General features: G+C 34.1%; 1 protein-coding gene across 1 annotated transcript; it reads left to right on the top strand.

The window, feature by feature from the left end:
* The first annotated feature begins 106 nt into the window (after positions 1–106).
* On the top strand, positions 107–26,759 carry LOC128872724 (bridge-like lipid transfer protein family member 1). The gene is made up of 51 exons (XM_054115704.1): positions 107–349; positions 956–1,266; positions 1,358–1,501; positions 1,825–2,144; positions 2,237–4,512; positions 4,655–4,941; positions 5,021–5,324; positions 5,491–5,811; positions 6,261–6,633; positions 6,712–7,212; positions 7,283–7,541; positions 7,672–8,019; positions 8,094–8,170; positions 8,322–8,658; positions 8,724–8,902; positions 8,980–9,205; positions 9,280–9,668; positions 9,748–9,909; positions 9,994–10,119; positions 11,388–11,523; positions 12,225–12,467; positions 12,981–13,234; positions 13,319–13,348; positions 13,482–13,782; positions 13,864–14,253; positions 14,329–14,838; positions 14,928–15,343; positions 15,430–15,871; positions 15,970–16,217; positions 16,299–16,993; positions 17,073–17,233; positions 17,304–17,500; positions 17,698–17,927; positions 18,008–18,226; positions 18,299–18,370; positions 18,435–18,587; positions 18,668–18,847; positions 18,922–19,123; positions 19,201–19,586; positions 19,657–20,066; positions 20,139–20,468; positions 20,545–20,856; positions 20,945–21,137; positions 21,217–21,449; positions 21,531–21,812; positions 21,888–22,076; positions 22,226–22,432; positions 22,669–22,692; positions 23,240–23,364; positions 23,451–23,641; positions 23,722–26,759. The coding sequence occupies exons 2-51, from the start codon at positions 1,014–1,016 to the stop codon at positions 23,939–23,941; spliced, it is 15,063 nt and encodes a 5,020-aa protein (XP_053971679.1). The 5' UTR covers positions 107–349; positions 956–1,013; the 3' UTR covers positions 23,942–26,759.
* The last annotated feature ends 1,241 nt before the right edge of the window (positions 26,760–28,000 follow it).

Below are 28,000 nucleotides of genomic sequence, written 5' to 3'. Positions count from 1 at the left end.
AAATATCAAAATTGTACATTGTCTGAAAAAAGATATTAAACAATGTTATCTGGGTTAATAATTTTATGATATATTAATATGCTTGTCCGAGCTGTCGTTGTTATTATTGTTGTAAATATTGTTACATGAATGTTTTGTATAGATGTCACTAAATGCGTAGCAACAAAGGGTAGTACATCATTACAAAGTTTATAGTCAATGACGGTAGTCACTATGGAGTGGTTATGTGTGTTGCTGTCCATCGATGACAGTTCTATAACATCTATTAAAACTGATATACTAATAAACATAAAACTATGAGTGACACTACAAAAATTGAATGTAATTCTTATATAAGTAACGAATGAAGGTAAATAGGCCAAAAAAATTAATTTGACTTGGCACTTATATACGAAGTACATTTTTTTAAAAATACGATTGATTGCATTACACAGTATATGTATTCTGCTTTCATTGATAAGTAGATAATCATTTAAATGGCCCAACGTGACAATAAATGTATGATGGAGCATAATTTCTGTATTTCAATACGAACAATAACAAATATTTTTGCTACGTTAATAATAGCTTTTTAAGAAATGTTTATTTTTCTGATCGAGAATGAATAACATTTTGTCAATTATTAATATGAGCAATAATGATACATGTCATGAAGTGTATAGGTAATGAATACCTAATTAATAATTTACGTGGTGTAATTTTTAATTATAGTTTGTTGAGTAGGTTATGTTTACAAACTCTTAGTTTTTTGAGGTTCCTATAATAACTGTATAATAACTGTCAAAGATTAATAAACCAAAATTTTTCTGTTTTAATGAAGTTAAAAACAATAACATAAAAATAGTAATTTATAACAAATTATAGTGCGTGCATATTATTTATGTTAGGCTACAAATAACAAATTTTAAACACAACTTAATGAATATTCATATATACTTCCTCTTTTTGATTTTAGCACTGAATGACACAATGAATAATTGTTCTTTACTCCACAATTAAAAAGAAACATCATCATGGAAGAGAACGAGCTATACAATGCTACAGTTCCATCTTTTTCTGGAATTGAACCAGCCTTTTGGAATTATTCCGATCATGTCATCCTTGATGACCTTAAGATGGATAGTAGTTTTATGTATTTACTTTGTTCATTAGTGTCTGCTATTTCTTGGATCATTTATATAGCCTATTATAATAGCAGAGTTATCGGTTATATATTAACAAAATTATTAAATCGGTTTGTTATTAGAGATGGATATGTTAAAGTAGGTGAGTGCTTATAACATCCATGTTTGATTCGTATTAATGTTTTTATTCAGACTCTATTAATTAATTGTAACATATGTTCTTTTATATTTAGGGTCTTTTACTCTAAGTGCACTGAGCGGAAAAATAATGTTTAGAGATATAGTTTATATCACAACAGATTATAGTATCAGAGTTCAGGATGGGTGGCTTATATTTAGGTGGTGGAGAAGTTATGTTCCCAAAGATGTATCTGAAGGTATTCTATGCAATAAATGCAATTGCATAATTGTATTCATCCTCCTATTTAGAATTCTCTTTATACAGATCTATGATATATAAATACAATCAGATATTGGTAGATCAAAGTTTAAGAGAAATGAAAAATATTTTGAGTTATAGAGACTTTACAAAAGAAATGGAATGAATCTTTTACTTCTAAAGGCTTTCAATTAAACATGTTAATTTACAATGATCTGATTGTTTTCATAATTTTAGTAATTGTTTACATTTCATGAGTTACATTTATTTTTTTTAAATAATATTACGAAATTTGTAAGAATGGAAAATATTTCTTTTTAGATCTTTCACATTCCGACACTCGACTTTCAGTCATGTTAAATGGCTTTGAATTACATGTTTACAATCGCTGTCAACTCTATGCACAACTAGAGAAATCATTTGGTCTTACGCCCCAAATGTTTTCCGACGAAGAAGATCATCACGTTAATATTGATGATCGCGATGTAGAGTCATTTAGTAATACTGCTCGTGAAACTCGTCAACAAATAAATGCAATGGATGTTTCACGTCATGTTGATAACATTAGGAAAAAAGAAGCTCACGTTATAGCTCGAACTTGGAGAGATTTAATACCCGTTATTAAATTAGATGTCTGCACGGTTAGTCTACAAATCATTTTTTAATACATAAAACTCGTATAATTTGGTAGTTACATAGATCTTTTGTGATTTAATACATTTTGTTACTTTAGGGACGATTGGTGTTCGGTAATCGGTTAGTGCCAACAACTCTGTCAATAACTGTAGAAGAAGCGCATTTCGTATATTCTACCAAACCAGCAGCATCTCGACATGATCATTTCATGCATACTACGAAATGTAAGGCCGAAAATTTCAAAGTCATTTTAGCACCTAGTCCGAAATATACAGGAATGGTAGATGATCCACCTAGATACATGGGTGAAGGATTTGTTGTATTAAGTTCAAATAATATGGAAGTGTATTACTATATGGACGAACCTGGATTTGTCCCTGAGCATCCAGAAATGATTCAGTTAGTAAATGGGGACATGGTAGAAGCTATGCCTCCAATTTGGGGTATTGATGTTAAGTGTGGAAAGGGAACTGACTTCAGTTATGGACCTTGGGCTGATAGACAAAGAGAACATTTATTTAAATTCTTTTTCCCTAATGATTATCAGCCACTAAAAGTTACAAAGTCACCTATGTCTGGAGAAAAAAGACAAGTTCAATCGTTCGATATTAGGTTATCAACACTGAATGAGGCCACAATTGATATACTCTTCAGTAAGAACAGGGAAACAAATGCTGTTCACATTAATGTTGGACATGGATCTTATCTGGAAATTACTATGCCTTGGATAGTTTTGCAAGATGGATATACTACAAAAATAACAGGTCAACTGTTGCATTTAGAAGCAACTACAAGTTTACAATATCGAAGTTTAGTCGAAAGTGAAACATTAGAATTTGGTATTAAATGTCATTATCCGATAAGATGGAACGATCATCAAGAATGGACATTAAATTTAACTGGATGTAAAGCCACTGCTAATTTAGTTTATTCGCACAAAGAATTTTTTCAAGATATGATTAATGATTGGGCCAGTAAAGCCAGACCTGATATTTTACATTTTGTACCTTATACCTGGAACTTTAATTTATTATTGAAGGAATTCGAATTGATCACATTATGTAATGAATATAATTGGATTGATTGTTCATCGCAAAATCAAGAAAATGCGCACATTGCTTTTTGTGGAGAACTCTTTGAGCTGTCGTTTGATCTTCCGTTTGTGGATTACTTGCCTGTTACGATACCTTTGCGTTTTTGGATTCAAGGTGAAAGTGTCGACCTGTCCTTTTACTTACCCGAAGTCAATACAAGTCGTACAATTTTATTAACTTTGAATAAAAATGCAAAAATTATGACACGCGATGGTTCACACATATATTTATCAGAGTTAAATAAAAATAAGAAATGGAGAAATGTTTGCCAGAAGGGAGCAGGCTGGGTTGATTGTTGGTCTGTGCCCATCGTGGCATTAAGTATTAATTATACATATCATCCTTGTCCACCTCTAGGACCTACCCCACAAGCAAATATAACTACTCCGGAAAAAGAAGAAATTCTTTTATCTCCAATGAGAATTCCTCGATGTAGAAAATCACCGGGTCTTCGGTGGACTAGAAATGGTAATCAAAAATTTGATCCACAGTCTATAGCGCCTGATAAAGTTAGTTTAGATCTTGAAATAGGTCCGTCTATATTGATTGTATATGGATCACTTTTGAAATATTTTATACATCTGAAAGAAAATTTATTTGGCGATTATCAATCTTTTACTGATATGCAACAGAGTCGAACAAATCCGACATCTGTGAGTACAGAAAGAAGCAAAGATAAAGACGTGCAAAATAGTAGTATTGAATCTGTAGAAGACGAAGATGCAAGGTCAAAGTCATTTGATCCACGAGATTATCGACCATTGGAAGTAACAGTTGGAATTACTATGCATGACATTCAAGCTCACCTAGTGAAAAATTGTGGCGAGAATGATCCACCTTGTCCGGTCATACTTCTTGAACGATTTGGGTTTGAAATGAATAAACGGTATAAGGAAACAGAACTTCAATTACTTCTTTCGCCTGCAATTGCATTAATTACCGATAACGTTGTACGATCGAGCAAGGAACGTCATTTAAATCAAGGACATTTAATGTTGAGTGCATTGCAAGTAAGAGGTCATGCCATGTTCAGTAATGAAGGAAGAAGTTTAGATCAAGAAACTTTGGAGTATGCCTGGTTAATAGAAGTGCAATTAGGAAAATTAACTGGGAAAATGAGTTCCCCTCAATTGCATCACCTTATTACATCTCTGGAAACATTCTTATTAATGGCAAAAAATAATGAGAATAGTTTACGTCCACCTGATCTACCACATCATTGTCATCATGGTATTCCTCCTTTACAATGTCCTGACAGTGACATTGATAAACACTACAGGTACACAATAATTGTTGAAACTTACTTCTAATCTGAACTTAATGCATTGCTCTATATGACCAATCATTATCTGCATATCGATTTTAATTTATTTGGTATTTAAAGCAGGAGTTTATACTTCACTTCTATTATATTATTATAGATGTCCTAGTTCTGAGGATATAAAATATAGAATGACAAGAATAGCAATAGATGCAATTGACTTATATTTTCAAGAGGTAGGAACTACTGTACACGTTTGGATATCTCCAATTCGTGTTTCAACGTGCAATCTTCATGGTCAACAAGTTAAATCAGGTGTAACTGCTGTATTACCTAGAATATTAATACGACAGTTTGTATCAGTGGCTGATCATTTTGCAAACACAAGTAATACCAACACAACAGGCAGTGGAAGGTCTCATAATAACGCAAGCAGCCGTATGTCCGGTATCATTATAATATGCAATACTAAAAATGTAAAGTTCTTACAAACAGATTGTGCAATTCTGTTTATAATTTATTTTAGGCGATGGATCTGATATTTGGTTAGAAGTAGGATCTGTAGCCTTAGGCCCAGTTATTTTGGAAGCTGCAATTTCACTTCCGACCCCTGAACACAATTTACATCTAGTACAAAATAAATATTTAAAATTGCACGACGAAGCCACGAAACGCTTATGGTTTTTATGGCCTCAAGAAAGTGGTGTAAAACCAAGAAAGTGTGGTTGCATAGGTGGATGCTCATTTTTTGGAAATAATCGGAACGGGCCAAGATTTTTTAAACCAAGTTGCCATGATTTTCAAGATGGCATTAATGTTGCCGCATATAGGTATATTGTATATAATATTTATTTATAAAACTGTAAATAAGTTTTTAAATTACGAATGAATTATTTTTATGATAAATGCTTGTGTGATTATGTACAATTCTTTCCACGGTTTATATTATGGAAGAGAAGGTAGTAATTGGACAATTTCTTCTTTTATTTATTTTAGAATTAATGAGACTGGGAAAGAAAAAGGATTTGGGCAATCGATTTTACATGATGGTCAACTGGTATTTCATACCTCCCCTTACAATTTGCAAGATGTGTCTTTGCAAGATCATCCAGTTGTAGGAAAATTAACCACCACTCAAGATGGACCGCACACTTCGAAAAAGGGTGTTGAACGTCCAAGGTCTGTGACAGATCATAATAAAGATTCCGGTATCGAAGAAAATAGTAGTACAAAATTAATTGCTGCATCAGCAAGTCCATTCGCATGCAGTGGGGAAAGGAAACTGCTGGGCAGAAGATTTTCTTATACATCAATGCGGTAATCCTCGGACTAGCTTTGAACCGGCTTAATGATTTTTTAAGTACTGCATGGTTGTATAAATATGCTAAAATTTATAACATGCTCATGAACACATGTGCAGTTTACACTGTGTAACTGTCAAATGAAAAATTAATCACAATAATGAAAATATTAAGGCTGCATATCGTTGCGTTTACGCTGCTATTCGCCAATGTGATTGTTAATGTATCCTAAGTTTCAGTGGGTTCTGTCTACACGAAAATTTTCTGCTTGCAAGCTTTTCATACCTTTCTAACAAAAACAATTCTTAATTTCTAACATTTATTTTTAATACGCTATGCATAATGATAACACGTAATAGTATTTCTAATGAAGATATCCAACAAATTTATTACTTTGCGAAATTAAACGTTAATATTCTGCGCTTGTTATTTTATGAAATCTCATCTTTATGTATTCTGTTACAGCGGAAACAGTATAAAAGATGTCCCGTATTCTCGATTAGTTGATGCGAGTCCTGTTGCACAGTTGCCGCAAAAATTAGATTCGGATTCAAAGTTACATACGGAACGCAGTAAATCCATTTTAAGTGTTCCTGAAATTGATACTGCTCCCAAAAGTAGCGTGTCTGACTCTAAATTAGCTGTAGATTATTTCAATGCATCGGACGTCGAACCATTTGAATCAAATAGTCCACAGTCGTTACCAATTGTATCTACAGAAGCGAATTTTTGTGACTCGGTGCAAACAAGTACGAAAACTGTTGATGGTGTTAGTATGTCTGATTCTCGTCATTCGTTATATACAAAATCAGAGTCCGATGAAAAATTAAAGAAAGAGGTAGGGTCGACGTGTGTTTTAGATCAGGTATTAATTGTTTTCCAACATATATTTTTATGTTTATTTTTAAATTCACAGGTTCAACGAACAATATCTATGTCTTCGGAAAACCATTCAGAGGCTTTTTACTCTGCCGACGAAGACACAAGTCACGGATTGAGTGGAAGTCGTACGTCAAGTTTACGTCAATCTATTGTCGGATCCGGTTCGGTATTAACTCGCAATGACAGCATGAAAAAGAAATTTTCGTCCGACTTATCTATAGTAGAAAGTTCAGCGAATGTAAATGTTCCCGTGTCTGAGAAGGCACACACTTTAGAGAGAGCAAAGCCACAAACGGTAACCGCGAAGCGAAGTCCCAGAGTAAATAGAAACACTAGTTTTCAAAATGACATTGATTCGAACGGAAACGGTGGATTACGAGATTCATCTGATAGTCATTCCGTTTCCTCTACAAGTTTTATATCTGCTGTTTCCTCGCAAGAAGATGTTACCCTTGTAAATTTGCATATGCAAGTAAATAAACCAATTGTTGATTCTCCACTACTGATGTCAAGCTACGTTAGCCATTTAACTCAGGTAGTGTCAAACACGCGTGTATTACTTTTTAAAATTTTTTAATGAGTACAAAGTGCACAATTCATCTCAGGTGCGTTGTTCTAATTGGAGTCAATCGTCGATACCAGCTGGAAGCGGTGCATTCACTACGCCGCTTTTCCAACGTACCGAGGATGGTAGATTAGTTTACGTTGGTGGGCGACATGTGCCGAAATTTGAAACTGTCACTGAAGGATTTACATCATTGAAAATGATCACACGATCCGACGGCTCGCCCGTAGCTAATTCATCTAATAAAACACCTACGCATCCATATCTCTGGGATAGTACAACTTTAAATCAGATGGAAGGTAAAAGTGTGTAATAAGTATTTTCATATTATAATAAATTAAAGTTTTAACTTCAATGACAAATATTGCTAGCTAAAGAATACTTGTTTAGCTATTTTATGATGATTAAAATTAGCACAATTATGTGTAGGAGAAGAAGAGCATACAACCCATAATGAAGAGGAATTATTAGCAGTACAGCATGAAAGTGGATCACGTACAACGATTATTGTAAAATTTAAAGGAGATGTAGATATTATGTTAAGTCCCATGGTGCTAGAATCTTTACAACGTTTCATTGACGCTATCATACCGACATTAGCTTCCTTGCATCCGTTAACAATTCTAAATCATCTTCATCACGAATGTATCGGAAAAGTCGAAGATGCTAACATTTTGAAGCAGGATCAGAGTTTATCATACTGGGGTCAGGTACAAACTAGTTCAAAACGATCTACGGCTGAAAGAAATATTAAAGATGGTCAAGGTGATGACAAACGTTAGTTTATACAGAATGCATTTTCTTCGTACTTAGTTTATACACTTATTATTAACAATTCTTTTGAATACCAGGTAAAATTGCACTACAAACAAACGTGTACGAAGAAAGTATTATGACACAAATACAAGGCAGTATTATTTTACCAAAGGTAATTAATAATATAAAAAAACAAATACGAAGGATGAAAATGTTCTAATATATTGTTTGGGATGGCCATGAATACCTTTGAATTTATTTAATTTTCTAAATAATATAATTTCCCTTTTTATTATTGTATACTTATTCTTAATTATTTTTAGATGAATATAACTTTATTACAAGCTTCGGTCGTTGAAGAAATCATATCCTTTTCCGCGCTTGAAAACATTCGCGATTTAACGTGTGTGTCACTGTTCGCTATCTGTTTTGATGATGTGACTGCAAGGTTTTATATCGGGAAACAAGCCCGAGAAGTAGTACAAACGTTTCATAAACCAGTTGTACTGCCAAATCAGAAAAAAGTCAACAAAATCAGTAAGGCATTCTTGCCTGGTCATCAAACGGCTGCCGTAGTTGCAGACATTGGAAGTGGAGAGACAGTGTATATAGAAACTTCAGAAAAACAACAAGAAGAAATTGTAGTCACGTTAAATATAGGTAATCGTATGATATAACAAACCTGAAATATCGCAAAGGGCTAACTCAGATATTTAACGTAATAGGCAAAGCTCATTCGCAACTACGTCGACTTAGGAACGAATCTTCAATTTTGAAAGATGCTGTTATAACGGCTATTCCTGCTCATTATTCGAGAGTGTTATTTACATGCACCAGAATAACATCCCCATTGAAATGCGTTGATTATTATCTGCATCAATTCATGGATGACAAAGAAAAAAGTGTACGTTCTTCATTCCTTTTACTTTATATCGATTTGTACAAATTATTTATAATTTATTTTTTATGTATTAATTACAGAAACAAACTGGTCCTCCACAAGCAACAGAAGAATTTACTCTGGGAAGTGGAGAAGATCGATTGGGTTTTATAATGTTTGAATGCGGGTTAGAAGGTATCAAATTGAAAGTAGTGAAGAGATCTCAGTTTGAAAAAGGAGAGAACGGGAGTGATAGTAAAAAAGTCGATGCGGAACTATTTTATACAGATAGTGTAAAAAGTCAAGAGGAATTAGACAATACAACTGGTATATAACATTTATGAATAGACGTTTCACAATTATTTACATGTTATCTAACTGATCTATTTATCATATTATAGCTTCTACTGCGCCTCCAGCTGAACCAGAAATAACATCAACAAATGTACCTAACGGAGCCCAAATAAATACCAGTGCTACGTGTGCTAGTCTTGCTTCGAAAGCAGGGAATGGAAATACTGTCTCTTGTATCATAGAATTAAAAACAGTATGGTTTAACTTTGCAGCGCCACCGCGTACTCCAATAACACGAAAAATTGATTACACTCGATTAGATTGGAATTTACTGAGTACAGCATCACCAGCTATAAATGCCTGGATGAATCCTAGTAATAAATTCGCAATGCGAATCGTGCATATGTTCAGAACTATGTACAGAAGGTCGACAGCTATTGTTGCTTGTCTCATGGCAGAGGCATTGGACGTGCAGGCAATTCACATGCCTGCTAAGGTATTTAAATATGCCTTGTTGTATCTAATGAAATAACTTTATCTAAAAAATCTATTAATATTATTATTTTATACTTTAGAGTCGTTATGGAAGATTGACGCCACTAGCAAAAACACTACAAGAAGATCCATCATGTCAATTATGTACAATTTTACAAAATTATGTTTTATTAAATGATTTGACAAACATTGAAGCCAATTTAAAAGAGTCTGATTTACCGTTGTTATCAACGCTTCGTCAGGTAAGTTGTATTACAAACTTGCCATAAATAAAGGTATTTAAAACCATATTCATGTGTGTATTTATGCATATCATCAATTTTTAGGGTGTCATAGTATTGAGTAGACAATGGAAGAATGTCCTCTATACACCACTATTGTTGGAACATAATTATAAAACGAAACATGTGAAACCATTGAATGTTACGTTTGCTGTTTCAGATCCAGACGAGGTATGAATACATTATGTTACTTTTGCGAACTGAAAATGTTTATAATAAGAATTAAGTTACAAACACTTGGAATGGAGTTCTATACGATTTCATACAACATGACTAAATTATGTGATACTTCGACCCTTATTAATTTATTCTAAAATAATTATTAACATTATATTTCTTTCTTTAACACTTCATACTTTGGTTTGGAGTTCTGTTCATTTCCTTTTATGTAAATAATTTAAATAATGTTTAAATACCATAATTTCATTGACTTTAATAATGTAACTCTGACATTAAAGAAGTTTTTTATTTCATTCAGAAGTTCGTAATCTATTTTATGAGGAATATAATTCGGTAGATCATTTTTTTTCAGCAAATAGGCAAGGAAGTGCTGAAGGATGATTTCGATAGAAAATGGAGTAAGAATTTTACAAATATATGCACAACAATAGTTCTAACACTATATCTTCGAAAGTTTTTTTCATAAAAAAATTTATGGAAGCTTAAAATTCTTTTTACACTAATAAACGCACAAGCTTCTCCACGTAACTAAATATTAACTCTATTCTAACATAGAATAATGCGTTAGCGCTATTATGCATACACGTATTTGTTAATAAGGAAAATTGCCTACTCATGTCATCTACATATTTTGTGACTAAAATATGGTTCTTCTATTTTATATGCTATTTAAAGCTTTGATTTACACCTCACTTTCAGGCACAATTGGGGGGGGGGGGGGGGGTATCTAAGAAGCTGCGTCCAGAACCTCACCCTTCAAGCAGCCCCATCTTTTAAAATACTAAAATAAATTTTGATAAATACTTAAGAAAATCCTCCTAAGAAATACGGAATATTTTATAGTATCATTAAATTCCTCTCTCCGTTTTTCTTATTAAGAAAACTACAACCATTCCTAGCTCTGGGGCTTAAAAACCCGTAATTCGAGTCTGTTCGCTTAGATATAAATCGAAATTGGTGAAGGTTTTTTAATGCGTGTGTATATTTCATACATCTGCAAACATAAATGTAATATGCACAAATTTGTTTATAATCTCAAGACTTCCTGTGAAATTCAAAACTTCTGAAACCAAAATCTTCCCGAAATTATATTTATCCATTTACTAATTATTTGTTTTACCTTTATCATGTTTGACTAAAAATCGAGAAAACGTTAATTTTTACTTCGTTTGTTCCTCGTTCTGATTACATGAAATATTTTGTCTTTTATTGCTAAAGTCATTGAATAAATATTTCGGGTTTGACTTATTCGTCCACAGGAAAATTTGCTGACAGATGAAGGTAGTGGAGGAGAAGTTGATGATCAGGAAGTCACAGATGAATGTGCTATGTTAATACATACGGACCACATGCATAAGCATACACATGTCAAGAGTGGACAAGATAAAACTACAGGTACTATAAGTTAAATTCAACAAAGATATTAATTACATGACTCACAACACAACAGATTGAAAAAAATGCATTGTATAAGTATTACTGTACCATTGATGCAGTTTTATTCGATTATTCAATGTTTTATAAGATTTCAACTTAATACACCTGCAGCTTTCTAGCATTTGCTTTAAATCGTTATGTCAATAACTGCTTCATGTCCTACTCTGCATTTTTGTATAGGCACATTGTAGCATGTGCCTTTAGGATTAGTAATTGTAAAGTATTTACGCAATAAGATCAATATTCTACTAAAAGTTCTCTTTTATGCTATATAAACATTTGTTTGCTTCTATTAGTATTCTCTGATTTTATCCTTCAAGTACCAGTAATAGTGAGATATTAGACCTGTATGTAGAGTTTGTTAATCATTTCAAATAGTGTCCTCTATTTCGAAATCCTATTATCTGAAGGATCTTTAAGAGACTGAAGAGATCTTTCAAAGAATCCTACATATGACTCTGCACATAAGTCTTTACAGTACCTTAATTTTGAACACATATTTAGGCTACTATGTGTAGAAATCAAATAACCAGTTGCATTTTGTAAATAATATTATACTAAATTCTATTGAAACTGTAATATGCTTTCTTTAAACATATTTTGATAATATAATGTTGGGCTTTCTGAACAAAAAACATGGCTTGATATGGAATGACCAGGTATTTGTGGTGATGGTTTGACGGTTCCTGTAAGTTCTCCTCGGGGGAAAGATACAACCCCTCTAGCAACACCGATTCCAGGCCCGGATTCATTAACCTCCCCCTCTCCACCAGTAGCTCATCCAAAGAAAGGAAAATCACTACAGCCCACGCAAGTGCCTGCTAGTACACGAGCAAGTATTGTTTTCCCATTGCTTGCAAGTGGCGGGTTATTCAATCAAACTCGGGAACCAAATAACATAAGTAAGTGCGAGATAATCAAACTTTATAGACTATGTATCGACAGTCTATATATTGGTATAGTAAACATCAGGTGAAATATATTCATTCAATTAAATTGAATGAATTAAGAATGTAAAGTATAGTAAAGTTAGGATAAGTATTATATATATAAAAAAGAGAAAGCAGTAATTGTTATTTATATAATTAGCTTGAATACTCCAGTGTACAGACTGTTTTAACCATACCGGCTACATATATAATAATATTAGGTTTGTCTGCAGTTTGTATTGCTTCGCACTTCAATTACAACGTTATATGTTTTTGTATGTTGGTTCCTTCCTTCTTTGTACCTGTAACTGGCTTATCATTTCTCCATAGCACTCGTTAGTTATCTATCTCATATTTATTTCCCTTTATATGCAATTTTATATTTCTATCTCTCGTACGTTGCTTTGTATTTTACTTTGTTCAATTCATCTTATAGTCTTTTAATTAAATAAAATTCATGCAAGTACAAATGGAATTTTACATCAGGTTACGGCACGCTACGTGAAGAGAAGACACCGCAAATTCATATTTCTCATTCTCATCAACTTGGTTCCAACCCAAGCATTTATTCTGGAGGTGGACATAGTCAGCATAGTACTGGAAGTTTGGATCAGGTGACCTCTCCAACAAGTCATCATTCCAATAAACCTCTAAATACAGGCGAAGATTTGTACAGTTGGATGGCTAAACAACAAGAATTTATAAAGGACAATGAGAAAACCAATTTAAAAGGGAATTGGGTATGTAATATTTCGAGTTTGTATAAGAATCCGATGAAACTATCTGTTATAAAGTGGTCGTTTTCATTATTCCTCTCATCTTAGGTCTTTCGCGCAGAGCAAAAATCTTTAAAGGTATTTGAAATGCGTTTTAGAATTTGATCTGTTCCTTTATGCAATTACTGTTTCATATCTTGTGTATCATAATTTATTTGTTCATTTTAATAGATTTATGAATATAATGAACTCAGGATTCAATCTTTTTCAGGATTCCAAAATCAACACAATGACAACAGATGAAACAGAAGACTCTGATGTGCACAGTGGCACTCTTCTTTATCCGAAAGATTCACTCAGACTATTAGATGCACATTTAATTTTTGAACCACTTTTGTCTTCCTTATCTGTTATGCCACAACAAATGTTATCAGCCATTGGTTCAGGAAACGTGAATAATGAGTCTTCTTTAGAGTCGTTAGGATCAAACCTGTCCTTAGTAGGGAATATGGAGACGATGCGTATTGATATAGTTGTCAGTGAATTTGGGAAGTTGACAGACAAGAAAAAAGGTACAATGAAATATCTTCAGAAAGAATTACAATGAGCCGCGTTACTTGATATATTAATATACATTTTAATAAATATGTTAGGTAGTAAATGTCAGATGAAGAAAGGGAATAACAAATTTTATTTGGATATACCACCAGAAACTCCGGCATTTCTATGTGAGAAAATTGGTATTGACATAGATGTTAAGAAAATGGCAGATATGACAGTAGATGATATGATTCAAAAGCAAACGGTTTTGTACATATCTCGGGGCCAATTGAAAAAGCATACAAGTACAGTTGTGAATTTTAGTCTAAATATACGATACATTAGCCAACAAGTAAATATGCCTCTTCTCAGATTGTTACATCAGATTAGTAATATGTATCAGAATGTTAAGGAAACGCAAATGGAACTAAAAGAACAGCAACCAGAAAATAAACGAAACACTAACTTAATTGTTAATGACACAGCAGCAAAGAATGGATCAAGTAAATACCACATACTGTGCTTCTTTTTTTTTAATTCTTTAGCGTACATTTAATGCTTCTATATTTGATTAACAGCTTCCGATTTACAAGAACAGCTTCTTCTAGGCGGTAAAAAAATGGATCTCCCTTTACTTCGTAGTAGTTATGAACCCAATGCATCTAAAGCTACATCAACTGGTACGACCGTTCGATCTCGTCCACAGAGTTTTGCTCAAAAATTACGCAGCACTGGAAAAAGTGTGAAAGGTTATATTAACTTGAGCGAGGGAGTCATAACTCCTAACTTTGGGGCAAGTCCTAGTGGGTCTGGCTTGGATAAATTTTGTGTAATTCCTGATAAACGTAAAGATACGCCACATTTAACGCCACGATGTTGGAAAACAATCTACTATTTGTTGGATCTTTACGCTACACGGCCAGAGACCAAAACTATTACGCATCGTTTCTCTATACCTGCAGATGCGTCGGAACACTATAAAAGTGGTCGAAAGTATGAATTGCTAAATGAAACGAAGGATACAGATATTGAAAAAGGACTAAACGCTGAAAACAGCTCAACACCAGTGCCACTTCCGCGAGAATTAAGTTAGTACAAATGCAATGCGTACCATAGAATTAAATTTTAACTGATATCTTTAGAACTCAAAGTATTCTTTAACAACGCTATATTACAGGCATTGTCACAGGAGAACGAACAAGATTAATTATCTTTGGTGTTGCTCGGATACATAGAACTAGATTGTTGGCTACTCTAAGTGGATTAAAACTAGAGGCAGAAATAACAAGTCTTCATGCCAGTTTAACGTGCCGTAAAAAATCAAAACCCGCAAGCTTAGAATGTAGCTTAACTGGACAAATCGGTAGAACTATGATCGTTTTACTAGAAGGTGTAGCGCCTAATCAACAAACGGTTGTAAGAGTAACCGTTGGAAAATCGCAAGCTTTGTATTCCAGCATTAGTAGACGTCAGAAAGATAAGAACAGTGGTTTGTTGACTGTCGGTGCTGTGAATATAGATATTCCTCAACATCCAGTTGCTCTACATGGCATGATGACCAGAGGAAGTAAACAACTATCATCAACCTTACAAGTACACCGTTTTTATACATTCATTTTTTGTATAATTATTCGTAATAATACCATTTACCGTAACTTTAAATAACAATTTTTATTTAGGAACTTAGGGTAACAAGGACATCTTCGAGAATGTCTAGAGGCCAACAGCCGGATGAACCAGATGTAGGTGTACCTGGTAGTCCACATCATTACGCACCAGCGCCATCAGTTGACTTAGAAAAACCACAAGTTGTATCTAGTCTACTAGAACCTATTGTCATGCAGTTTAATATAATACTTCAGAGTTTAAGTATAACGGCTGCTCTTTTACCATCTTTGCAAGCGCAATACAAAATGGATCAGGTCACTAGTTCCGGTATAACTGGAAGTAAAGCTAAATTTACAATCGATTTACCTCATCATACTTTGAGCTTTACAACAAAACTTCAAGTGACCGAAGCGAATTTACCTTCGGAGGCTAGCCTTGAACTTCCTAAAGTGCACGTCTCCGCAGAATACATTCAAGATGGTAGCAGTAATATGAATGACAGCAAACTGGCTGGTGAGTAAGAGACAATTCTTTATCTAAATATTGCTTGTTTCTGTTGTTGATGATTTACAACATGAATGCAATTCTATTGAACTTTTTGCAATTCACAGATGGTGTTGTGTTGAGACAAGGCAGTTATCTTAGTGCCACAGCTGATATTGGTATTTTTGAACATTCTTTGACTACAGACCTTCTTAATCATTTGGTATTTGTGCAAAAAGTATTTATGAAAGAAGTGAATGAAGTTGTACAGAAAGTTTACGGCGGGGAGAAACCTGTTCCTTTATGGCTAGAGGATGAAGAACCCAATAATACAACTGTAAAAAGAATATTGTTCTCATTAATTATTCGCATTAAGGTTCGATATTTTCACATTATTATTTAATAAATCGTATATCCCAAGATGCAATTTTTCAAAGGACTTTTACTCAATATACAGAGAATACAATTGACTGCAACAACTCCAACAAATTCGGCAGTGCGATTAGAAACTGGCGCTGTTGAACTTCAGTTATCTAATAGAGTGCAAAACGTTTTTGGCGCTACTCAACCAAACCCGTACATGAAATTATTTGGAAAGGCGCAAGTTGATATTAATTTAAGTCTCGGACAGTTACTGAAGAATGTCCTATTTGAAGAGGCGGAACCAGAATTCCAGCAATTCGCGTTTTTCAATACTAGAGTGGGATTGCGAAATGCTTTTCAAGAAGAGATGGCACAAGGCGAAGATAAAGAAGTAGTTTTAATTACGCTGAAGCGTCCGTTGATATATGTTCAACCGGTGGCCATCGATAAAGCAATTCTTGTTTGGCTAAATTATAAAAACGCTTATGAGTACTGGAACGAAAAAAGATCTAATTTGAATAAAGAGGTTTTAACAGCTACGCAGCAAGTGTTTGAGAAAGTTCCATTTGGACAAATAACGAGCCAGCTAAGTGCTCCTCATCTAGGAACATTATTTTTACAACTGACTGTGGATGATATGGGTATTTGTTTACCCCTTAATCCCTTACCACCTACCTGGGGCATGAATAGAGGATTGTACGATGGTGAATCACGGGATGCTGTAGTAGTGACCTTGGAAAACACAAGCATATCTGCATGTAGTAGCGGTAGTTTAGTTAGTACAGGAAGGTATGGTGTTATTGTTACATTCACGTCACCCGTAATAATCTTGCAATTGAACTAAAAATATTCTAATTGTATTATACAGATTCATGGGCTTATGCTTAAGATTTGCTGAAGATTTTGAAACGTCTTTGGATGATTGGAAACCTGATATGACTGATGGTAGTATAATGAACTTGTGCATGGTGTCGGAAGGCACATATGAAGTTTGTAGTAGAACGATTGCACAAAAACAGGACAAATCCGGTAATATAAACATCATTTAATCTTGATAATCTTTTGTGTTGCATAAATAATTTATTGTAATTATTTTTAGATAACGCTAAGTGGATTTTAAACGTACAGTGGCAAATGGAAGGTGTCGATATTCATTTAGATGTTAGCGTGGGACAACAATTGTCTGCGCTTGGGCACACGCTAACGATGTTAACTGGTTCTGAAGAGGACGATATTCATGTGTCTGCCGAGTATGATAGCGACGACGCAGATCAACCAGATAATAGTACTAGCCAGGTTAAAAAAATATAGTTTAATTATCTTTATTTTATCCTACTTTTTCGGTTCCTTGGTTCGGTAATGTATTATGAAATGAACATTAGTTTTCAAGATAGTTTTATGAGATGAACGAACGTTTTTTTATTTCGTAGTACCTACACCTTTCTTTACACAACGTTGTGCGTATTTATCTGTTAATCGGCTTCTCTTTGCAGGAGAGTATATTAATGAAGAAGTCGAAGAATTGGACAGATAGTCTACCAGCATTTGTTTTTGACCCTACACTCGACGCGAAAAAAAGATCAAAATTAATTGAAAAAGAAATGAACGAACAAGCGAAGATTATAAACGATTTACGGTCATTAGGTGCTTCTCATGGAACCATAGAACAAGAAATGAAACGTTTGCATGAATTAGAAGCCGTGGTATTTAAAGATTTTAGAAGGTATAGTTATATCAAATAAATTTTAATAAATGGTAATAAAACGAAACATCGGTACTAATACTTCTATATAAATTGTGTAGGGACGTGATTCAAAAATTAAGAAGACAGTCGGTGAAAGCATCCGGAATAAAAGGTAAATTGGGCCTTGGTGGTAAATCAAACACATACCGATCGCGTTCATTCATTGCACCATCACCGACACTTGAAAATCAGCTTGAAAGCCCCGAAGATCTAAACATGGAAGTCAATTCGGCAAATTCTGCTAGTTACGAAAGTAGTCCTAGAAGTGGTCCGAGCCGGTACGATACATGTTTATTTTGATAGATCTTGACTTATACATCTGATTTTTAATAGTGGATATTAATTAATAGGTCTGCTTCTCTTCGTGTAAGAGGACTAAATGGGCCACGAGTTACTTTTAGCGACACTCATACAATGGGCAGGTACGTTTCTTGCGTAATTTTAGCATTTCTTTCGCCATGAATGCGTGATATTATTTTATCATAGGCAATCATCGTTACCAAGTGCTGGATCAGAACTAAGTTTACCAGAAGGAGAGCTAGAATGGCCAGAAGGTTCTATTGAAATAGAAGGAGTCGAGTTAAGGAAGAAAAACAGGGATCTTAGTTGCACTTCGAGTTATGATAGCATGGAAGGAAAGTACGTACAAAAATCAAACGACGATTCAAGAGAGTGACTTCATGATAAATGTCCCTATTAATGTATTTTAACATTTATAGTGCTCCATTGCTTGACTCATTTGGGAAAGAGCAATCGTCATCGACTTCATCGCCGTATGTAACGCCACAGAAAGCTCAAGAACCTAATATAGACTTTGAACTCGACGTGAAAGTTCTAATTAATAGCGGTAAATGCGTGCTCCACACGAAGGATCCAGGAAAAGACGATGAAATTAAAATGTATATATATATCGCGTTATTAAATTTGCTTCACACATTTCGTGCAACTAAAATGATGATTACATTTGTTACAGTATGAGTAGAATGAAGAAAGAGCGATCATGCTCGGGTGGTACATTCGAATTTCAACCAAGTAGTCCTAGCAGTAGTCGAAAACATTTAAGTAGTAAAGAAAAATCTTCGACTACGAGTACGTCTCGTTTGCGATATTTGCAACATGCAAATGTACCTTTAGTAGACTTAACAATTTTTCATATTCCTGGCTTAGATGTAAAGGTAGGATGAATTAATTAAAGAAATGAGGCCTGCGATATTCTAATAAATAAATTATTATCGTAATCAATATTTCTCAGGTACACTACGAATCTAAAACACTTCCTGAAGAATCTATGTCTCCACGCGTGTCGTCTGAAAATAGTATGCTTAATCCTTCATCGACGACGTCGCTTAAGAAGTCTAGCACTAAGAAGGCCAGTCTATTTGCTTGGATGACACTTCAAAGCATACCAGAGGAAACTATAATAAGTCCGCATATTCTTGAATTTTTGGAGCAAACATTAGAACCGATACCAAGCAAAACGAGTTTCCACAATTCTGTGCACACGAACGCCGTGTTCCCAATGGAAAACACGGAGAGCACATCTTGGGCTGCTACTGCAGCAAGTAGTAGCAATTATGTTTACGCGAGTTTCCCTGTTGATGTAATAGTGTATTTTCATATGCAACCTTCTACATTCAGGTAAATTTTAAAACAATTTCATCGATACGTTTATAAACGTTAATTGTTATGAGAGTGTTCGTTATTCTAGGTTTTCCTGTTTGCCAGTTTCACGTGTAGAGTGTATGCTTCAATTGCCGTCCCTTGACATAGTGTTTTCGTCCAAGCGAGCAGAAGAAGAGCTCATAGAATTTCGAGAGTACAAATCTCCAGGCATGCAATCAACGGGAAAAGAAGCAAGTTCAGCGATTGGTGGATTATCCGTCACTGGATGTCTCGCTGATTTTTCTGTTTATATCTTCCATCCATATGGCGGGGGAAAGAAGACAGGCTTAAAAGAAGCGCAATGGTCGCCTTTATCGGACAGCGAGAGGAAAGATTCTTTAAGTATCAACGTTGAATTTGTAAAATTTCATATGTCAAGAAGTCGGAAAATAAATTACCAAAGTGAGCAATCGAAAAAGATGTCTGACACTAGTCGTGCGGTTATACGATTTTCTAGTGAGTATTATTAAAGAACACCGAAGTAGTATAGTCTCATAAATAACAAAATATTGCTATGTAATTTTACAGCAATTGTTGATATCGGATCTGCGTCGTTTAAATATGATATGCGGAGATTAAGTGAAATTTTGGCTTTTCCAAAAGCATGGTACAGACGTAGTATAATGCGTCGTTTGTTTTTGGGAGATTTAAGTTCGGGTACTGCATACTCCGAAGGCGACGGTAGTCCCTCCCTAAACCAAGACGAAGCAATCATGGGTAGTTCTCTGTTGAAACATTACGATCGTCACGCTACTGATGGGTTGTCAAAAAGTGCCCCAGAACGAAGTCCCACATTGAACAGAGACAAATTAAGATTAAGTTTAGAAAGTGATATGCCTAGACATGCACGACTGAAAGGTATGCCATAAAATAAAATCTTTTTTAATTACAGCTTTAAATATCTTTGTAACCATATTATTCACCTTCACATTAGATATTGGCAGAGGATGGAGTTTCACCTCGGATAAACAAACGTCCTCAGAAGTTAAATTAAGGGAATCCGCATGGGAAACATTAGTACTGTTTGCCATAAATTTCACTCGTTTAAATGTTCATATGAACATGAGTAATGTGATGGGCAATGTTACGTGGATGGCGAAAGATTTTAGGTCCGATGGAAGACTATCCATAGGTAGTACTGGTCATAAAAATCTCTATATAAGCGTTGGATTGGGAGGTTCCAGTTTAGACGCAAAGGGTGGTATTGTTGGCGGCACCATAGAATTGAGTAAAATTGATACGTACAGTAAGTCATCGATAATAACTCTTGTCTTACAATACGGGTAAATGTAATACAGGTAAATTAGGTGCACCATACATATAAATTTTTGTAGTCCATATTCGAGAAGAGCCTGGAATAGAACCTGATCACACGCTGGGCTTGAAACTGTTTGCATTGGAATTGCGGTTAGATTATATGGGTACCAGCGTGCTAATGTCCAGAGTGTCTTCGTTGGACGTAACACTAAAAGATGAATGGAAAATTAATCGAAACAATAGCGGGGATGCTTTTATGCCAACAAGAAGGTTGCATTTATACATGAATTTTCATTTTTCACGCTCCCGTGAAACGAATTATTAACCATTTCATTAAATATTAATATAGGCCAGCGATAATCTTCATGCACGGCGATTTAGGATGGGATCAGTTGCAGGTTATGATTAGTAAATCTACAACAGCTGACTTATTAAAAATGTATTATAAGTTAGACGAATTTTCCAATCAACAATTTAAAAGTAGCAAACGAGTATTTAGTTCTTTCCAACCAAAGCATCAAAGAGTAAATAACAGTAGCTTCAAAAGAAGACGACTGAAGCACAACAGATCTACCTGTGAAGGTGAATTTGAATATACATGACTGATGTATGAAGGCGAAATAATTGTAACGAAGTGTACATATTTAAAATTATATACCACAGGCCCATCTAATATAAATCAATCCACGATATCGGATGCTCGTCATCATAGGCATTGGCAAGGTGTATTAGCTCAAGTAGCTGGTCTTCAATTGGGAAGTTTAAGATTTTCTCTACCATCGACGGGTACTGTACTCGGTGGAACAATGGAGCTTCACGGGTGTAACATTAGTTTGGCGTGTTTCCACGGGATTAACTTTAAGAGCAAAAGTTGGGCAATATTTTCGTTAAAAGAACCGTGTATTAGTTTTGCTACGGAAGCTCAAGAGATCCCAAGTGTCGAATGTAAGAAATGTTAGAAGATAATTAATTCAGATGCGAATTTTACTAAAAGTTATATAGCAGCTATATATTTTGCAGCACCAAATACGTGTGACGTCCACGTCGTCCAAACTTTGACTATCAGTTTAGGTCAACAACAGGAACAACATGCAAGGCATCATTCCATGGCTACTGTTTGCAGATTGAGTCGCAGTTTACTATTTCCTCCGCAGTTTAAGTCGTTACAAGAATGGTTCCATTATGCATTCGCTAGTAGTGAAATCGATGGTATGTATATTTGCAACATAATTTAAAAAAATATGTCTTCTCTGTACTTTAGAAATCTGTTGTATCTGCTACAACACTATTTTCATGTTCCTTCTATCATCTAACTTCAAGATGTTCAGATTAATGTATCAACCGGTTTTTATGTATAGCAGTAGATCGGTTTCCATGCGTTGAAAGGGAACGAACAGATAGCACGTCTGATAGTGGCAACATGACTCGTGGAAGAAGTACGTCTACAACTTCTGGAAAATTACAAGAACATTCTCATGGAAGGGAAGTTATATTTGCTCTACCGTCGTTGCAGTTACATTTAAAAACTGAACACTTACAGACCGCAAAAACTCCCGATGTCATTGGTAAGGAATATTTCTTGTATCTATTCAGTTTTCGTGATTATACATATAAATCAATTGTGAAGTACAACATCCAATACAGCCACACCTAACAAAATATTTTATACATTTATTTCTTTTTATATAATTTATACATAAGTGTGAAATTCAGTTTTATTAAGTAGTCTTTCTACTATCTAAGATAGTAACTATCTTTCTCTGAAATGTGTGTTGCAACTATTTTCTTCCTATATTTTTAGGAGCCCCTAAGCATATTTTATATAGTAAGTATAATGTGAACATTGATTTATTGGAAGTCTGGTAAGAAGTGCTTAATTTTTATTCAATTGCATTATGATTTGTAGAACATATTAGACTTTTGAATGCTCTATACTGTACGTATTTTAAATTAGATTTATATCGCGTATTATATAATAAATTGCTTTGCATGAAACATTTACCAAATGCATAGTTCCATAATTGTACCTTTATTGTACATGTGCTGCACAATGTTACTAACTTCTAAATTAGTAACGCATATAATCCATCTATACTCAGTAAGAGGAAATAGACCACACCAAACACATCTGTACTTAACTTCTAAGTTTATTGAAATTCCACAGAAAATCATTGAAGTCATAATCGTATAGGTATAGAATTTATTAGATAGAAAATTTGCGATATTAACACGTTCTCAATTTTGCCTTCTTTTTAGCCATGGAATAATTATGGATTACTTGAACATGTTGATTCGTAGTTGTAATGCAATGCTATGATTGATACTAATAATACTGTATAAAATGTATAATACAAAAAGTGCTTGTTTCACAGGTGAAAAACCATTAGTTGAATGTAGTTTCATAACAGAGTTCGAGGACCATATCTTTGTTACCGTGGATGCAGAAGCTTTTTTCTTTCTGCATGACTTGATTACCTCATACGTGAAGGAAGAAATGGTGAGTTTAATTCGTTTACGATTAAAAAACTAAACGTTTGGAAGAATTATGTTACTAATTGTGATCTTGTTCGATATGTAATGTAGGATATGAGTGCGCATAGTTCCGATTCTCATGGAAGAAGAAGTGGGTCTATGTCCGCAGCCAGTACCTCTGCTCCACCATCGAATATTTCTGAGGACGAAAAGAAACGAAAACAATTTGATCCAGCAGATATGTTTATAAAAGATTGGCGTTCGTACAGATGTAAAACATGGCATCTGGAACCAACCGTGAGGTATGTTGCTACTTATCAGTGACTCTAAATAGACCACTAACATACACCATATTTGTTAACCTTCGCCATTTACATTGAAGATTGCTGTCGTGGGCTGGTAAAAGCATCGAACCATACGGCATAGATTACATCTTACAGAAACTAGGATTTTCTCATGCGCGTACAACGATACCAAAATGGATTCAACGAGGTTTTATGGATCCTCTAGACAAATTATTGGCCATCCTTATGTTAAGAATGGTGTCAGCCGTTCGCGAAGAACCGCCAGAAGAACAAAAAGAGCATAAACGAGACAAATAATTGCCGCTACTTGAACATACTAGCTATTGAAACTTTGAATCGAGCTAGCAAAATAGACTCAAAGGTGAAATCGTACAATAATCGTCCAATATAATGCCGTTTCAACAGGTTGATAAACAACAATAACAGTACATAATATTCCAACTTCTTCCTTATATTGCGTAAAATGAATGTTGGTTAATATGAATTTTGCCATCGAGGGGAGAAACCAAAGTGATCATTGTAATAGATTGTTCACAGTGTTAGAATTGATGAACTCGTGATCACGAAGCTGATATTTTGAACGCATACGTTTTAGAGGACATTTGTATGAAGTGTAATTAGGAAAGTGCAACCTGTTATCAAGCAATTGTACATTAATGAATAGGTAAAGGTTTATAATCGATATTCCGTTCGAACGTGTTAGATATTGCACAGAACGCCATGGGCACATCGACGAGCGTTAGAATATATACATATTATAGCGTTCAACGACGCTTCGCTATATTTTCATATAAGGTAATATCAGGAATTTTTGTTCGAAAGCGAATAATTCGACTCGCTAACGTTCACGATTGTAAACGAAATATTAACGTAATCGATAAGCATTTCGTGTACATTTAGTTTAGTATTGATGTAATATCCGATAACGAGTTTTCAGCTTTAGAATTTTATAAATTACGTTTATGTACGTATTATGTACAGTTCGTAGCGTTCTAAGAAGTGACGCGCTTAGATAAGGAAAAAACTGAAATAATTGTACACGTTAAAAAAATGAAACACACGGAAGCGAAGAGCTTCTTGCTTGAACTTTGCAGCTTTCGTAGTGCGTACTATACCTTTGAAGGAGAACTGTCTTCATATCAACTGCTCACGCGATTACGCTTACATTTTCGATAATATTTTGTTGTAGTCATTTTTTTCTTTTCTTCTTTCAACGTGTTCAAGCGAATGGGTTAATGCTTCGAGTCAATTGACACCGGCCGCGATATTTTTGCTCATCTTTATGAATAATTTGCGTGAATACTACGATACAGTAATTTATTTTTTAAAACGACAAAATAAACATAATTTGATTCTACGATGTAAATCATTTTTGTGTATATTAAATTACCGTTGTAACGTAATGTAATATATTTTTGTCTATACGTTGCGATTCTTTTTGTGTAATTCGTGTAATATATACGGAAATATATTCACGAATTTCGAATTTTTAAAGCGAATAAACAAAGCTGGTACATATAGGCGTAAGTTGTTACTTGTAGGATATATAGTTTCAATGTATACATATACTGTATTTTAAACGGAATGTAAAAATCGATTAAATGTAAAGTAGAATATACAAGGAACAAAATTGATGTATTGCTGTTCAAACGTTTTTTTTTTTTTTTCTTCATTCGAGTAGCTTGTATTATTATGAAACTCAGACTCGTTGATATCATTGTCCGCGTACAGTTTCTTCGGTTCAATCTTCTCGCAATACTACTTCATTTTAACCGTGAGTTGCGATAAATTAGTCATTTTTCAATAAACTCGCTCGACTAGATCAAATTTTCTTATGACGAAATAAGTTTATGTTCCGATTAAAGTCAAGATCACTTCTCAATGTTTGTCTGTATTCGAGGCTATTTAAATGAGGAAATAGTGCGTCGAGTTGACCAAACATTGTGGTGGGAGATAGTTCTTTGGTGGCCTTATAAAGCCACTTTATTTTGCGCCAATTTCGGTACACATTAATATGCTTCTATTGTTGTAACTGAAGCAAAGCGTTTCTCTCACATTACGAATAGTAATTTCGAGCTTTTTATTGTTCGTAACCACTGATGTTGCAATAATGTATATGTACAATAGAACGATCAAAAGTTACTTTGAATTTTATAACACCGAACATATGTATACATGTATTCTAAACGCATAGAATTTGCATCGTAATATACGTATAGCTTTATATGCAAGTTCCGGCAACCAAACAGTTGTGCAATTGGAAAGTATTTGGGAAATTAAAGTGTAAAAGTTTTATAACTGTTTCTCGGGACGGATTAATTATAAATTTTTATTTAAAAAAATGCTGAGACTACTCTCGATCTCACTAAGTTTTACTTTACAAAAATGTCCAAGTCATCATGTAGATCTTACTTTAATTATAGTATACGAAGAATGTTAACAGATTCTGTGTCATTGTCTAAAATGCTCTCTACTCGGTCAATATTCAACTTTAATAGTCGTTTAATGGATTGACTTTTACCCTTTGATTTATTCAAAACATTCGATAGAATAGCAATTCTTACCGGAACCTGTGTTACACGCATGTACATTTGCTCACGATTACAATTATCTCCACGCGTGACTTTTTATTCAGAAGACTTGGTAGATCCAGCCAGTACGTAAGGATAGCGAATTTTACATTGTAATTTTAGTATTATTTACGAACACGGCGTATTTGTATAAATACTTTTTATTTATTTCTTTACTCGAATGACGAAACTTCGCTTCGTATCGGACATATAAAGCAATCGGATCAACAGTTAATCGTTCAGTGGATCTCAAATTTTTTCGCTAATTAGTTAATTTATCGGAATGTAGAAATGTATCTATATATGTGCAATGACACATGTCCAAGTTAGAGGAAAAAAAAGTATATACATATACATACATATATATATACATATAGCAACGTGCCTGAAATATGCGTTTACATATTTTCCTGTAGCATTTACGGTATAGGGCTTGATTCATTTGGACGTAAATTTCTTTTTACTGAATTATCAACTGTTGTTCTATTTTCTATGTACATTTGTTATCGATATTTCAACAAACAAATAAAAACTTTTAAGGCATTTCCAATTGCTGATTCATTATTAGCCAGGAACCTACGTTTCTTTAATAGCCAAAATGGTGTTGTTCTACATTTTCAATTTTTTTCTACATGAAGAAGAATTCCCTTCCTGTGGGTGATTTTTATCATATTCTTGAGTATGTATCGCTTATTTGTCAAATGATTTATATTATCTCATTTCATATAATATCATACCAATCATAGAAGTATGTTGCTTGGATTTTTATAATTTCCTGTTTTGTATCAGATTATAAAAAAAATAGCAAGACTCTTCAAATAAAATACAAACGGCTTATTTAATTTTCCAAATTTATTTCATCCCCTTCAATCTCTGAAAAAATTTAGAATTTACTGATTTCGGATGCGAGATACTGTAGATAAAGGTCCAGATGAAGTAACTGCACTCTTTCAAATTATGCAACAACCGGAGAAGACACCGCGACCGGTTCACGATCCATGAATGTGTATACAAGTTTTTCTTCCATATAGCAACCTAATGGGACACATCTATTTTAAGTAAAGGTTCCAATGATGATATTTAACCGGCATCAACGTGAATCTGGTATTTTGATCGATGCAACATTATAGCACTAATCCTCGTTTGGAATAAGGTGTCAGTTTGAAATTGTTCGAGCTTGAGATTTCTAATCAAAAGTTGCTCGTGGCTATGCACTCTATAACATTCGGGTTGCATGTATCGATTTGTGCCATCGTTTATCGTGTTTTAGTCAGGTTCAAACGAAACATTCATTAATAAAAATGATTCACGAAATCAAATGATCTCCGCCATTTATTTACACTAACTTTTGTTTGTTTGGAATACAATCAACCGAAAATTTTGAATCGATTGTCTATAGAATATATTATCTATTACCTCCAATTAACTTCGCTTCAATTCCCATAGAACATTTAATAGGTTGTATCGTATTATACATTAAACTACGTTTTCAATATTCAAATACCTGTCTCATCATTTGCATATAAGCGTTTCCTATGTTTCCCCGACGAACATTGGTAATATTTGGAATATTAACGATAATTACTGCTATCCACGAGTTTACAAAGCTTCAAAGAGACAAATAATAGATACTCCTTGTCCTCCACCGAGAATTCCAAATTAATTGCAATTATTTAGCTAATCCAGTATTGACCACCTAACAGCCTTGCGTTCTCAGTATTACATTTTTAAACGCATATCGATTCATGCAATTAATTTAAATTACTCAGAAATTCCTCCTCAAAAT

The sequence above is a fragment of the Hylaeus volcanicus genome, chromosome 2, assembly GCF_026283585.1.
Source record: "Hylaeus volcanicus isolate JK05 chromosome 2, UHH_iyHylVolc1.0_haploid, whole genome shotgun sequence".
Taxonomy (NCBI): Eukaryota; Metazoa; Arthropoda; class Insecta; order Hymenoptera; family Colletidae; genus Hylaeus; species Hylaeus volcanicus.
The sequence above is the reverse complement of the archived record's forward strand: the minus strand, read 5'-3'. Positions and strand labels throughout refer to the sequence as shown.